At 42.5% G+C, this 15997-nt stretch overlaps 1 protein-coding gene across 1 annotated transcript; it reads left to right on the forward strand.

The window, feature by feature from the left end:
* Positions 1-2318: 2318 nt before the first annotated feature.
* On the forward strand, positions 2319-9770 carry LOC133891081 (sphingosine kinase 1-like). The gene is made up of 10 exons (XM_062331775.1): positions 2319-2804; positions 6773-6895; positions 6989-7089; positions 7247-7319; positions 7560-7646; positions 7772-7849; positions 7997-8067; positions 8564-8866; positions 9019-9141; positions 9246-9770. Exons 1-10 carry the CDS (start codon positions 2456-2458, stop codon positions 9441-9443), a joined length of 1506 nt encoding a protein of 501 aa, XP_062187759.1. The 5' UTR covers positions 2319-2455; the 3' UTR covers positions 9444-9770.
* Positions 9771-15997: the final 6227 nt, after the last annotated feature.

The following is a 15997-nucleotide window of genomic DNA, read 5'->3' on the forward strand; positions in this document are numbered from 1 at the left end:
GGACGTTCTCCATAATAAATATGGAAAATCATACCGTATCTCCTAAATAAATATACATGTAATAAATAATAAGTACAAAAATAATACTAATTAAATAGTGCAATATACAACTAATATGCATCTTTGTTGCTACTGGACACTATCTTCTACGGTTCTACCAAACCTAAGCGATTAAACTAATTAATCAAGTTAATTGATTAATTATATTACTTTAATAAAACTAATTACCTAGATTAAATCACGTAAATTCATGTTACTATATTAAGTAAAGAATCTAATCACACTTACTAATAAAAATTATATAACCCAACTAAATCATTAATTTAAATACTCTAATTTACCAAAATAATATAATTAATCAAATGTACTTGAATAAATTTAACAATATACTGACGAAATGACTAATATACTTCTGAACGAACTAAGAAAAATCTAATTATAATTACTAATTAACTACGTAATTATATTACTTTAATAAAACTAATTACCTAGATTAAATCCCGTAAATTCATGTTACTATATTAAGTAAAGAATCTAATCACACTTACTAATAAAAATTATATAACCCAACTAAATCATTAATTTAAATACTCTAATTTACCAAAATAATATAATTAATCAAATGTACTTGAATGAATTTAACAATATACTGACGAAATGATTAATATACTTCTGAACGAACTAAGAAAAATCTAATTATAATTACTAATTAACTACGTAATCTAAAAACTTACCTTAAGGAAATTGAGCGCGGCTGCTGCTCGCGTTGATCCTCTCCGGCTGCCCCCTCTGCTCGAGCTACTTCTCCTAGCGTTGCTCCGCTGTTGCTCTCTTCTCTCCACTGCTGCTCTATTTTCTTCTCCCTTCTCTCCTTTGCTGCTCTCTTCTCTTCTCCCTTCTCTCCTTTGCTGCTCTCTTCTCTTCTCCCTTCTCTCTTCTGCGAGCCAGGGCTTTTATTAAGCGCAAAAGCAGCATCCCGCTGGCACGCACACACCGAAAGCATCGACAGGACGTGAAAGTGACATGATGCACTGAATTCGGCAACTGAGGTGCCGAATACGGCACTGTGAGCCGTATTCGGCACCTCAGTTGCCGAATACAGCAGAGTACAGGGTGTATTCGGCAACTGAGGTGCCGAATACAGCCCACAGTGCCGTATTCGGCACCTCAGTTGCCGAATACGGTGTTTTCGGATTTTCAGTTTCCGAAATTCAAATTTCGGTATTTGAGATACCGAATACGAGTGCTAGATTTGCAAATACGTCGACATGTTGTCTAATTTCGCAAATACGGTCGCGTATGTTGTCTAAATTTCCAAATTTGCCCAATTAAAGAGAAGACAAACGCTACTTTAACAGTCCCATCCGAAGAATTCCACGCAGTAGCCTACGCCGCTACACGTGCTTCTAGAAGCTCTCGGATAATTGTCAAGAAATGCACCCTGTGATCCTACGCACCAATATGCTTAAACAACAGGATCTCTTTACAAAACAACCACATCTCGAATCGATATTACACCTTCCGCATTAGTATCCATATTTTAAAATAAATATACGTACAGGTTTAATATCCTCAAATACTAATATAAATCGGATTGATCGATCCGAATCTGAATCAAATATCTATTTACTTCGATTGAATATAATATCCTATAACTTTTAACAACAAATTCTAGAACAAGTATTTATATAACATGAGCCCGACGATGATTCAAAACCACTTATTTTAGTTGTTCACATATTTTATAAGCCATGGTTAATAAAAAATTAACATTTAATAATATATATAACTATATGTCAAATGATTATTGGCTATTAATATGAACTAATATTTCTTTTTTACCTTTATTATATAACTAAGAAACCACTGACAAGTAAGTAGTACTTCAAACCCACAAAGCAACATGTTGCGATCAGGAGTAGCACCTTTAACCTATGGGAAGTGAAACCTTTAACATATGAGGAGTGAAACATGCAGTGAAGAAACTAGGTGAGAGAACAAGATAAAATAATAGAATATACCAGCTAATTAGATTTCAGTGAGATATTTCTATATATTCAAATACAAATATTATTTAAATTTGTATCCATATTCATCAAGATTTTACATACTACATCCATATATATATAGGGAGGGAAAATTAAGATATATCTATATTCATATTGATTTGTTAATTAGATGTAGATTTTTCTCACTATATTTACATTTTACCAGATACAGATATTAAATTACTGCTACCTATTTTCCACCCTCACAAAAAAAAAACGTACAAATACAACACGTGCACATACATACGTTTGCACGGACCCCACCACAAAAAGGCGCCAATGACAACTTCTTCCTCAGTTACTCCTCCCAAACCTCGGCTGCCTTCGCTTCGCTTCCAACCCCATCGACACTTCCCAGCACGCTAGCTAGATCCTCCTCCGCCCCCGTCTCCTCCATCCATCCATCCATGGCCGATACCCAGTCCCAACCCGAGGTCCTGGCGGAGTCCGTGCGGATCAACGGCGCTGCGGCGGAGGCCACGCTCTCGGGCGGCGAGCTGGCCTGGCGGCCCGGCGATGGCGGAGGGATCCAGCGGCAGCTGGAGCTGGAGTCGGAGGTGCTCGGGTGCCGGGTGGAGGGGAGGAAGCTCAAAGTCGCGATCTTCGCGAGCAGTGGTGGAGATGGAGACGGCGGCGGGGCCAAAGGGGGAGGGGAAGGGACGAGGAGGCGGAGGGGAGAGGTGGTGTTGGAGATGGAGAGCGAGGACGCCGCAGCGCGGTGGGGGGACGCCATGAGAGATCGCCTCGCCTCGCTTGGTAATTCAGTATTCACTACTATGCTAGTAGTAATTCCATTATTTCCCCTGCACTTGGGAGTTGGGAGTAGTGTTTGACTCGTGGTGTGTGTGATCGATTTGGTTACACAAATATTGCTTTTTCAACTCAATCTTGTGGTTGGAGTGTTGGCGGCTTGGTTCTTTTTGTGGTGGTTGCGTCGCGGACTTTGTTGAATTCGTTGACTCGATTGAATTGTTGGGCGAGAAGCCGAGAAATGCTGGGGGTAGCAGAAACCGAGCGTTAGCTTGGTGGGAGGATCCTTCCGGTTCTGGGTTCGATTCCTGAGCTCAGGATTTTTCATTTGGCTTTGCTTGTAGGGTGAAGTGAGTTTATTTATGGTGTTCAATAAAAATGGGGCAGTGACAAATATTAGTTTTTTTTAAAAAAAGCTGGGTAGTGAGGAAAACCCCCAAACCAAAAGTATCTTCCACATGTTTTTGATTCGATTCAATGATGATAACTTGGAGTAATCGATCCAATGGTCGTAGGCATGCACAGTGCTGGCTCAGAATCTTTCTTGGTAAGCGTGCAACTGTGCGGTTGGTGACTGTTCTGGCCTCTGGGATGCACTTGTGAAACATGGAACAAAATTCAAAAATAGACAACATATGACAATAAATTTAACAAAATAAACAATATATTTATATATTTTCAAATTTAGCATATGTATTTGACATCTCGTTTATTGAAAGCCTGATTGCAGAACGTGAGGCACCAAAAAGGGTGTACCCGTTAGATTTCGGCGCCTGAGATGCTGAATATGGTACTATGCACCGTATTTGGCATCTCAGATGTTGAAAATGAGCTGTATTCAATACCTCAGGTGCCGAATATGTGCACAATATCATATTCGGTACGCATGGACAGTGACGGTAGAAAGGATGGGAAGAAAGCTATCAGTCATTGTACACGTGTGTTCATGTTATTTATTTAATTCTTGATTTTATTTAGGAGTATAAAAATAGTCTAAAAATTCTAAACATTTTTATAAGCAAACTAGAGTTCACTAGCAACCCATTTTAATTAGTTTGATCCAAAAAGTCTGAGCTAATATTTAATTACAATTTTGTAAATAAGCCTATTTTTATAAATTTTAGCAATTTTTAATGCCTCTAATAAATTCTCAAAAATCTAGAAAAATTCACTAATATTCTTTTCATGTGATGTACTAATTTATAAAAATATTTTCAACCCTAGGTTATTTGGTGAAAAATTAAATTCCTTTGTAATACTTTATTTATATGTATTTTTATCATTTCATATGATATTCTCTTTTAAATTCAATTTGAATAAAAATAAATTCAAACATGCACAAAACCCACAATCAAGGGGCAAGTTCACCAAAAAATCATCATAACCATGTGTTGTTCCTACTCATCTCGAACAACGTATGGACAACAATCGAGTTGTTTGGAACAAGCCGTGGCCGTACACCTTCCAGGACAATAATATGGGACTGCTGGTTCACACGCAAAAGACTCATAATATATGATTTCAGGCCATCTAGGTCAATAGGCACATCAACCGAACTCTCTATGTGCTGACAATTCTGAATTCTTACGAACTTTTCATGCAAAACTACGGGACGTTCTCCATAATAAATATGGAAAGTCATACTATATATGGTAAACAAACGTACATGTAATAAAATAACTACTTCGATGTATGCACTATACACTTGCTAAATATTTAAGTAATTAACATTCTAATTAAATCATCAATATTGAATTCAAATGAAATAATTAATATTCAATATTGAATTAAAATATTATTTAAACTTACATGAAAGTTATATTGAGCAAATATTCAATCTCATTATAAATTGACAATGCACTATTAACCTATTCATATATTTTTTATACTGAGTGAGCTGAAGGAAGTAATGGACTAGTCTACGGTGAGTAGAAGACACTAAAACATTCCTCTATTTTACTTCATAGCTGCTTCTTTTATTTAACTAAGGTCAGGAGTTCCTGTGCGCACCACTACTTTAATTGAATTAAAATACTAACTTTTCGGTCTACGGTGAGTAGAAGACACTAAAAACATTCCTCTATTTTACTTCATAGCTGTTTCTTTTATTTAACTAAGGCCAGGAGTTCCTGAGCGCACCACTACTTTAATTGAATTAAAATACTAACTTTTCGGTGCATTGTGATTTTAATTGCATCTTTTTGTCCAACCTAAGTTTTTTTTGAATCTTTCTAAAAATTTTCCCCTTTTTTCTTTCTTTTTCCTCTCTTTTCTCTCGTTGCAATGACACCCTACTTATATCTATGGAGACCATGTTATTAAACTACTTACCCTAGGCAATCACCCTACGTCACTACTACAGCATACTGCCACCACTAGGCCATCATGTTATTAAACTAATTATATAATATAATTACACTGACTAATCAAATTCACACTAATTACTATTATACAATCTACTTACCTAAGCAAATAATTACTATTACACAATATCACGCTAATTACTATTACATTGACTAAGCAAATAATCAAATTCATATAATCAAACTAACAAAATAATTGAACAAATGTAATTAAACAGATTAAAAAATCTACTTACTCTAATTACTATTAATGCTGAAAGTATTAATTAAAAACATAATTTAAGTATTTACTGTATCTCGCGCTGCTGCTCCTCCTCGTCTCGGGCTGCTTCTCCTCTCCTCGCGCTGTTGCTACTTCTCATCGCGCGCTGCTTCTCCTCTCCTCTCCACGCGCTGTGCTACTGTTTCTCCTCTCCTCTGCTCCTTTACTCGCGCTTCTGCTCTCTTCTTACGCTGTGCCTTGTGCATGCGCTACTGCTACTCCTCGCGAGCGTGTTCTCATCTTATAGCGAAACACGGCAACGCGGGGCTCTCTAAAACTAGCAAAAGCGAAATGACACGACACAACGTGATCGGGGCCCGCCGAAAGCAAAGACACGACGCGACGGCCGCAACACGCCAGGTCATATTCGGCACCTCAGGTGCCGAATACAGCATTGTGCACCGTATTCGGTACAGGGAATTTTCGGCACCTGAGGCACCGAATATGGTGAACAGTGTCGTATTTCGGCACCTTAGGTGCCGAATACAAGCCGGGCCCATCGTTTTCGGTGCCTCAGGTACCGGATTCTAGTTTTTGGAATTTGAGGTACCGAATATGAGTGCTAGATTTGTAAATACGTCGATATGTTGTCTATTTTGACAAATACGGTGGTGTTTGTTGCCTGTTTTTGGATTTTTGCCGTCAAACTTTCGAATGTACTACAATATGCAACTTTTCTTGCAGAAACATTTTTTCTCCGAGTTGTCCTGGCAAACAATTTTTACTAGAATTTGGAATTGTCCATAGATTTTTTGTTTTCCATGTTTGGTCTGTTCATTTTTTACACTTTCAATCAAAAGGACAAGTTGGTGATGGCATACAATACTTTGCACTTCAACTGTTGTTGTGTCACCGTGAGCTGTCTTTCAGTTTGATGCTTAGGTCAAGGAATCATATCTATCTATATGATGCCTTATGCCCGTTTCATTTAGTGCTAATGCAAGGTGAATATTTTTGTTCTAATGCTATGTGTACCTTTTTATAGCTCCATTTGTGATATTTGTTCAACTGTTGTTCTCAGTGTCATTATTTCCATTCAATGTCACCCTAGAGTTTTAGTAGTTCTCAACGAAAAAAATATTCCTCGTGGGATTGAAATCATTGGTTCGGTTCACCTCTTTTTTAAGCACTTGACCAAGCTGACTCTTTGTGTGCTCATTTATTTATCATAGTTTGATTGTGCTGATCCAACTGTTCCTCGTCCTGCATAAATTCTAGTTTATTGGTAGTAGGTATTCATGCTTCTATACTGTCCTTCAGAAAAGCATATACTAGATTAACAACACAATTAGAACAATAGTTTAACCTATTCATGACTTCTTATCTATTCCTCCTGCTATATGCCAAAGGCCGGCCAAAGAGATTGTTCATTATAGTGAACCCATATGGTGGGAAGAGAAGCGGGAGGAGTATTTTCCAAACCGAGGTCCTGCCTCTCATTGAAGCTGCTGGCATTCTTTACACAATCCAAGGTTGTGATCTATGTTTATTTATCATACGTCTGGAATTATAACTGTGATGCCCCATTAAGCTGCATCTAATTTCAATTTGTGAAATTTGTTTAGAAACCAATCATCGCCTTCATGCTCAAGAGATTTCCCGTTCACTGGATCTTAGGAAATATGATGGGATAATTTGTGTCAGTGGAGATGGTGTCCTAGTAGAGGTTAGCAAAATAAATAATTCCCATATGCAAATGCAATTCAATGCAAATTACACTCTGAAAATCTCCTTTTTCAGAAATTTCGAGGTTTGCTGATTCTATTTGCCTCCTTGATGTATTTTGGTTCGATCTCTTAAATATTATTTGATTTTGACTTTAGGTGGTTAATGGTCTTCTGCAAAGGAAGGACTGGGAAACAGCAATAAAAGTGCCACTTGGGATCATCCCAGCAGGTATATAATCATAGCAATTCTCTTATCCTAGTGATGTAATGTTGCACACTGGTGAGTAGTACTATGTCTTATGTTCATTTCTTTCTGAAATCATTGGAAAAACATTGTGCCCAAGATTAGTTATGCTCCACTAGGAGGTAGCTTGTAATTTTTTCTGTTTTTTGTTCAGATTGTAGCATTTGTGCACTTTATTATCATTAGTACTCTGTGTAGAGTTTTCACATGTTACATGTGCAACAGGTACTGGAAATGGAATGGCAAAATCTCTATTGCATGCCGCTGGTGAACCCTTCTCTATATCTAATGCTGTGTTTGCAATAATCAGAGGTCAGTCCTTTTCTCCTCGATTTTTTTGTCAGTGTCCATCTGGGGATACACGTCATCTATCTTCAGAATCACCTCCGTTTGATTTGTTTGAGCAATTGTTCATGCAGCTTCTTTCTGTTACACAGGTCATAAACGTGCACTTGATGTTACTTCTGTTGTGCAGGGGAAGACAAAGTTTTTCAGTGTCCTGATGCTTACATGGGGTATGTAGTGTATTGGCTTGATGCTAACTCTTTCCAAACCACAGCTGATAACATAGTCCACCTTCCTCAGAGATTGATCTGTCACTTTCTCTTATGTAGTAATAAAAAATTTAATTCACAAGCCTGAAAATGATCTATGAACTGCAGGCCTGCTAGCTGATGTTGATATTGAATCAGAGAAGTATAGGTGGATGGGAAGTGCTCGCCTTGACTTTTATGTATGCCTTCTACCCTAAAAGCTTATGTCAAGCACTTGATTTTGTTTGCGTCTATATGTCCTCTCTTTCTCTCTTCCTTTTGTCATCATGGACTGCTGGCATCGCCGCATAACACATACAGGTGCTTCAGAAATTAGATGCCCTAAAGTAACAGTGTGATGGCATACAAACAGATGCATCTCATACTTTACTACTTAGTTCCATATTCCAACCGTGGAAAATGGCCTTTTCATTCTTGTAAATGGTGTATAAGTATATATACATACATGTGCATGCATTGTCGTCCTAAAAGAAATCATGCATTATATACCTGAAAGAATGAAACTACAGTGATATACTGTTTGAGTTTTAATCTGTACGCAGAATAGACGCAGAGGATGTGAAATCGTATTGCATATGTTGCTGTGTAGCATCTTTATGTTCTCTTTCGCACGGTCTTTTGGATCTGTAAAATTTCACACTGTGGTCTATCATGTGCAATACAACTTCATTTCAGTTCCTGTTCCGCACGCTCAACCTGCGACAGTACAATGGGCGTGTCCTTTTTGTTCCAGCCCCAGGATATGAAGAATTTGGTGATCCTGTAGAGCAACATACCAGCAGTAAATCCAACGGGGTTAAGAATGGTGTCCAAGAAGACAAAGAAAATGACAGTAATGGCGAAACGTGTGGTTATGCAGGCCCATCGATCGAAGAAGCTGATCTACAATGGAGATCACTGAACGGTCCATTTGTTTCAGTTTGGCTCGGCAATGTTTCTTTCGCTAGTGAAGATGCCATGGCAGCACCAAAAGCAGAGGTTAATCTCTCTCCATTTCGGTTTACTTATTTGGCTATTCCTATGTTGTTTATCTAATAACTAAAGGCTGGTAGACTCTTCATGATCAAGTTAGAAATCCGCTTCCGGGTTCCCTTGCTCCATAGCTTGATCCTTCTTCACCCTCCGTGCAGTTTGCAGATGGCTACTTGGATGCAGCTATAATCAGGGACTGCCCGCGGTGGGATGTTCTTGGGCTGATGTTCCAGATGAAGGACGGCGCCTACGTTAACTCGCCATACGTGGAGTACTTCAAGGTGTGTCACTTACCCCCATGCATTCTACGCACTCTGTCCCTGAACTCTGCTAACACATAACGACATGTACTGGAACGCCGCCTCTGCACTTGCTGTAACGACAGGTGAAGGCTTTCCAGATCGAGCCAGGCCTGCGTGTCGGCAGCAGCACCAAAGGCGGCATCATCGATTCCGACGGGGAGGTCATCGCGAGGGGCGACGGGTCCCACGCCGGGCATGAGCTGGAGCATCCGATGGCCTACGGCCCACCGATCCAGCTGACGGTGGATCAGGGGCTGGCAACCATCTTCTCCCCGAGATGACGATTCTTTCTGTTCCGCAAAGCTGCGATTTTACACCCTTGATTTCATCCTGTTCTTGCCTCCTCGCGTCTGAAACCGTCTGAAAATACTCACACCACAATGCAAGAGCCAATGTCTGTCGAGATTCGTTATTTCTACACGTACAGTGTACTGATGGTGTGAGAAATGAGAACTGCGCGATAATCCTGATTAGAATACATGATTTTCTTTTTGCAACCTGCATAAGAATTGAATCTCCTCCTGTTAAATTCGTGTGTAAATTGCATTACTGGGTCCAAAACAGACCTCAGTGCAAATAAACACTTGTGAGCTAGGCTTCTCAAAGAAGAGACTCCACCTATGTTTTGGGAAGTGGGGCTTCTCTTTTTCCTCACGCTCACGCAGCAGTGGGGCACGTGAGGGATAAGTGAAGGGCGCATGGAATTGAATTGCCAGGGCCCAGAACGCATCGCATCGATTGCCTTGGCCTGGTGATGCCAGTGAATGGTGAATTGGTGGTGGCTTGGCGCCACCCTTTCTTTCTCCTGTCGCAGAGGGAAACGAACGGGGGAGCTGGGGCCTCGTGATGCGATGCGGAGGCTTTGGCGTCACGCGGGGTGGCAGCGTTGCGTGCCTTTAGAAGAAAATTGGATTATATGTACAAAAGTTGATTCATTTTTTAACAAACTTTAGCATTCACCTATCATATCCATTTTTGGGGGGGGGGGGGGGGGAGACGGGAATGTTACCATGTTAGCCCTCATTCGTTGACTTCAGTCATAACGGTCAATCCCAAAGTCGAAGTAGCAAAGTATTATCAAGACAAAGATGTTTTACTTTATACTATGCAGGAGTTAAGACTGAGGATGTATAGCTGTAGCGAAGCCTGGGCATGAGAATTGAAGGGTGCAAGTGGCAACAGAGTCCAAAGAACGAAACCTAGAGGCGAGGACCAAATGACAAAGGGATACAACGAAGCCCGGATGATGAAGGGTACAAAGAAGCCTTGAAGACGAAGGGAGGCGACGCAAGGACCTTTGACAAGAGAGCAAAGCCTAATCTAAGAAGGAGCCCGCGGGTTAATCAGAACATGGCCAGAAGATGACTGGAGGGAGCTCGTCAATAGCCCCGAAGGAGGGCTCAATGCAGGTCACTTAAGACACGTATCTGGATTAGATAGAATGGAAAGCCATATGTGTACAATGACTGCATGCTCCGGGGATATCCTAGGATATCCTGGGATATTCCCTAGTGCTAGAGGTAACACTCATATGGATAAGGGGCATAAATATAATGATGATAGGGTGGTTGATGTATGGTTATAAATACTTCCACATGACTAGTATAATAACAAGAAAGAAATAATTATTATACTCACCATTACGAGTACTGCTCATGGTGTTGCCATCACGATCCCAACATTTGGCGCCGGCTGTGGGGATCGAACCCATGACCATGTGATGATCTCATGCCACTGAATACCAGGAAAGAAAAAGCATAATGATCTACAGACACTGAGGGGGGTTCGGAGGCAACGTCATAGCAAGGAGAAGCCATGGCGACCAAAGGAGCCGGGGCTTTAGGTGAGGTCCTTAGGGTTGAGATAGCTGGGCTCGGCATGGCTACAGAAGGCAGAACGAAGGCATTCAGGGTGATCACTTCGAGCACCCAGAAGGGTCGGACAACCGTGTAAGATGTCCAGGAGAATCGCTTGGCCGCCCACATGCCCAAGGGGACCACATTGTAGAAGCTCACGAAGGCAACACTACGTAGTACAAGCATTAGGTGGAGGAGGCCAACAAGCATATTTGAAAGCTATGCGAAGAGCTCAGGTCCCTCCGTAAGTTCATCTCCTCTCAGCAGGGGCCTTCGAGGGGACTTAGTGACAGTAGGGACCCAGAGCTAACTCATCATCGAGGGTCGGAGGAACCCTATTGGCTGCGAATGGTAGATCAAGCTTCTCCGCTATCCGTAGGCCTACAAATGCGGTTGTGGCCACCGGGGTTCAAGATGTCTCAGCTACACTTATACAACAGCGAGACTGATCCGAAGGAGTTCGTGGTGAGCTTTGAGCCCATAGTGGAGTTCGCAAGGGGAGATGAAGCAACTATGGCTAAGGCTTTTGTCCTAGCCATTAAGAGGATTTCACTCTCGTGGTACACCTCCCTCCTAGCGAGGATGATATTCTCATGGGAGTAGCTCCAGGAGGAGCTTTTCTCACACTTCTAGTGGCACTATGTTGCCTCAATCACCGTCAGAGACCTGTTCGTAGTAAAACAGAAGGAGGGCAAGAGCTTGAAGGAGTTCACCCAGTGTTTCGTGCGAGTTCACCCAAGCGAAGGGCCTCAGCAACAACATGGTGATAGACGTTGCGCGACAAGGCCTCCAGACAGGGGCTCTGGCATCATGCCTGGCACAGAAGCTAGCCAAGGACGTGTACGAGTTGTCCACCAAGATGGATGAGTATTCGAGGGCTGAAGAGGATGAGCTTAGGAGGCACGCCAACTGGCCAACCTCAAATACCCAAAGCTACAGGATAGGAGAGGAAAAAACATCTCATGGGAAGGAGAATGAAGGGTGTCCGAGGGAGACCCACTGGTCCTCAGACAAGCACAAGTCCCACTACCGTCATTTTCACCAGTCGTAGCTCATCGAGGAGAGGAGTGCTCCTTGCTTCTGGCCGAGCAAGGAGTTGGTTTGATAATGGTGGTTCATGTGGTGGGATTATGGATACGTTCCAAGAAAAGGTGTTAGGTTTTGTTGGTTATTTCCCTGTTGGATAGTCTTTGCCCAAATGTCACATATAAGGACTGGTTCGAGGAGCGACAACCCAAGAAATACCGTTTGAACATGAGGTCGATATAGGTAAGGCTTAGCATATCAATTAGACATCTGGCTAGCATTCGTTGGGGTACCAGGACCTAATTGATGGACAATGCTTCGTAGTGATCTCCTAGCGGCACACCACTGGCGTGTGTTAAGTGTCTAGCTAACACGGCAACATAGATATCATGACTCGTGGCTAAAAGTTGGACAACCTCTGTAGAGTGTAAAACTGTTATAACAGTCGTGCCCTCGGTTATAGGAGACTTGGATCATCACTTGATTAAATAGTTATGGTATAATACAGGAGTACTAGTTTGTTATGGTTTATGGGATGGTTAACCTTGGAGGGTTTGTTATCGGGTTGTTGGGGTATATTCACTTAATAACTGCTTAATGCTTTTGAATTACACTACTATTTTCTTTACTCGCACTTACACAAATATACCATGTGTTAGCCTATTCTTATTGTAAGCCTACATGTCATTATCTTTCCCACGCTTGCTGAGCGCGTTATCTGCTCACACTTGCTATTTTTTCTATGTCATGCAACATGTGTGTTGCTGCTCAGTGAGAGAAGATGGTGAATACTATCGAGACGAGGTTGTCACGTTATAGGCGCGTGTCCCCCGGTCGGTTGCCTGCAGTGTTGTTAGGCACCAGTTCTTCTGTTCCGCTGCAAATATCTTCATAGAAGATAATATATGTCAATTGCTGTAAGAATTAACGTTTATTCTATAAAAGTATTGCTTTTGTTACTTCACCTGTGATGTCCTTAGATGTGTTAAACATCTTGGGCACACATAAGTCGCATCTGATTTTGGACGTTAAAACCGGGTGTGACAGTTAGGTTGGTGGCGTCTAGGGAAACAATTGGCATGGTTTTCCATTCGGTGGCGACCAGCGCTCGATCCGAATTAAGGCTTACGGTTGGTGCTCACCACATAAGTAAACAGACAAAGTAACTAGCAACATGAAAAAAATAGGAAAAATGGACTACATAATCTAAACTGCCCTAGTCCCCAATCGTCTGGCCGGCAAAAAATCTGCTAACCAAGTGGTCAAGCCTATGAACCGGAAAAACTTACAAATTAGTGGGAGACTGTTCCTTTTTGGGAAATCCTACAAAACAAAGAGTTTGGTTTTTTAATTTGAAAACTTACAAGCTATGTTCCACGCTTGTTCGAAAGATATTACAAAATAGAGAAATAGGTTCGTCTTCGAGTAACCCTACACATAGAACCTGTGCAACTGAGCTATATTCCAGGATTGTGTAATTCATGGTCGTCCTGCATGGCTAACTTGACTGCACCACATCAAGTAATATCAACCACCTTGTAGGGCCCCTCCTACTTTGGGGAGATCTTATTCCGGCTTGCCTTATATTGGATTTGCCTAAGGACAATGTCGCCTACGACCAGTGTCCACTTTTACACCTTGCGGTCATAATAGCTCTGAAGCTTTGCTGATATTGAGCTGCTCGAATTAGAGCATGATCGTGGAACTCTTTGATCAGGTTTATGTCACCCTCTCATCGGACCATCTAGTCATCGTTTGAGTAGCTCATCACTTGAGGAGACTGAAGGGTGATCTTAGAGGGGAGCAATGCTTTTGTGCCAAAGACCAGGAAGAAGGGAGTTTCAGCCATGGCCCTACTGGGGGTTGTTCACAGAGACTAGAGTACTATGGGGAGCTCATCCCCGGTGTTCACTGGAAGTGATTGTTTTTCTTCAGAAAAGTTTGAAGAGCGGTAACCCATTTTATCCTAGCCTCAAGATGAACCTGCTTAAAGCTACTACACATCCTGTTAGTTTCTGGATTTCCTTTAACCTAGTCGGGGATCTCATCTAGTTGATGACCTTGATCTTGTTGGGGTTCACTTCTATTCCTCAGCTAGATACGAGGAAGCCGAGCAATTTCCCCGATGATACCCCGAACGTGCATTTTTCTGGGTTCATCCTCATGTGGTACTTTTGAAGGTTATCGAACGTTTCCTTAAGGCACATGACCAGGTCGTCCTTGGTCCTACTTTTCACGACCACATCATCCACATACGCCTCAACATTTCTACCAAGTTGTGGTCATAGAACGAGATGAATACAATATTGGTAAGTGACACTGGTGCTTTTCAAACTAAAAGATATTTTTACATAGCAAAAGACCCTAAAGGGTGTTACAAAAGCTGTCTTTTCCTCATCTTCCTTATACATGCTAATCTAATGGTACCCAAGCTTAGCAGATTGTTGCCTGCAGTTGAGTTAACTAGCTGGTTAATTCAGGGTAGAGGGAAGAGATCTTTCGGGCACATCTTGTTGAGGTCAGTGAAGTCGACCTACATCCTCCACATACCATTGGGCTTCTGGATCATGACTGGGTTAGCCGACCACTCCACTTACTGCACCTCTCGGCTAGGAGCTTGTCAATCTCCTCACGAAGTGCTTTTCTATTCGATTGGGTGTGAACCAATATGCCTTTTGCTTTATTGGTCGTATGTCAGGTCGCACCAACAACTTGTTCTTGATCACGTCCCTAGGGACTCCAGACACATCAAACGGACTCTAAGAAAAGACATCCGCATTCGTCCGGAGGAAAGTGATGAGCACGAGTTTCTATTTGGGGTCCAGGTCGGCCTCTATCTGGACCGACTTGGATGGGTCGAAGTTGTTTAGCTAAACTGCATTGAGCCGATCGTCTGGACTAGTGACAACACGGACCTTCACCGGGCGACCACTGGGCCCGACATTTTTGGGCTAAGACTCGGGAGTCAGCTCAACCAAGTCAAGGCTCCTCTTATCGTAGTGCAGGGTCATCGTTGTGTTGCCAAAAACGGTGATGGCCCCTGCCGAACCAAGGATCTTGATTGCCTGGTAAGTGTAGTGGGCGATGGCCACGAACTGGGCTATCGTTGGTCGCCCCAGGAGTATGTTGTAAGCGGTTGTGAAGTCTGTCACATCAAACAGGACCCTTTCGGTCTTGAAGTTACTCATCGAGCCGAAGGTGACGAGTAGCTCAATTTGCCCCAATGGCTTAGCTGAGGAGCCAGGGTAATACCGAAGAAGGGAGGAGATGGTTTCAACGTGCTCCTCAGAATCTGCAGGGTATCTAGCGTGTCGGTGAAGAGGATGATGGAGCTCCCTCCATCGACCAGTATGCAACCTAGTTGGATGTTCTGTACCGTGGGTTCGACCACGATGGGATAGCGACCAAGGCGTCTAACACATGAGGGGTGGTTTGCCTGGCTGAAGGCGAGGAGTACCTCTGACCACTTCAGGCGTGGGCTTGGGCCTGGCATGGTCTCCCGTACCTCAAGGACCACCGATTTGTATTCCCTGTTTGAGGAATACGTTGCAGCGCCCCCAAAGATATGGTGGACCATATGATCGACCTGCTGGAAACTCAGCATTGACTGGTTTGGGTCAGCACTCAGCATCGTCGCACTTGGGTTTACGCTCCCCAAGCTCCTTGTCGATCATGCCCCACATGACCTTACATTTAGTCAAGTCGTGGGCGTCTATGTGGTGGATCGGGTAGTAGCCTCGGCCCTTCTTTCCGTCCTTTTTCTCAAAGAGCCAGCACGGTTGACCGGTTTGGTCGACCGCCATGACGTCGGGTGGTCCTGCCTTGTGTTTGGTCTTTTTCTCATTCTGACCAACCCCTTTGAAAGAGACGAGCTAGTTAGAGGTTGGCTGTGGCTTTAGGACACTTTGGCTCTCTCGGGCCTTAGCGGTCTGTGCGCACTTGTCCGTGAGCTC

This window comes from Phragmites australis, chromosome 14 (genome assembly GCF_958298935.1).
Source record: "Phragmites australis chromosome 14, lpPhrAust1.1, whole genome shotgun sequence".
Lineage (NCBI taxonomy): Eukaryota > Viridiplantae > Streptophyta > Magnoliopsida > Poales > Poaceae > Phragmites > Phragmites australis.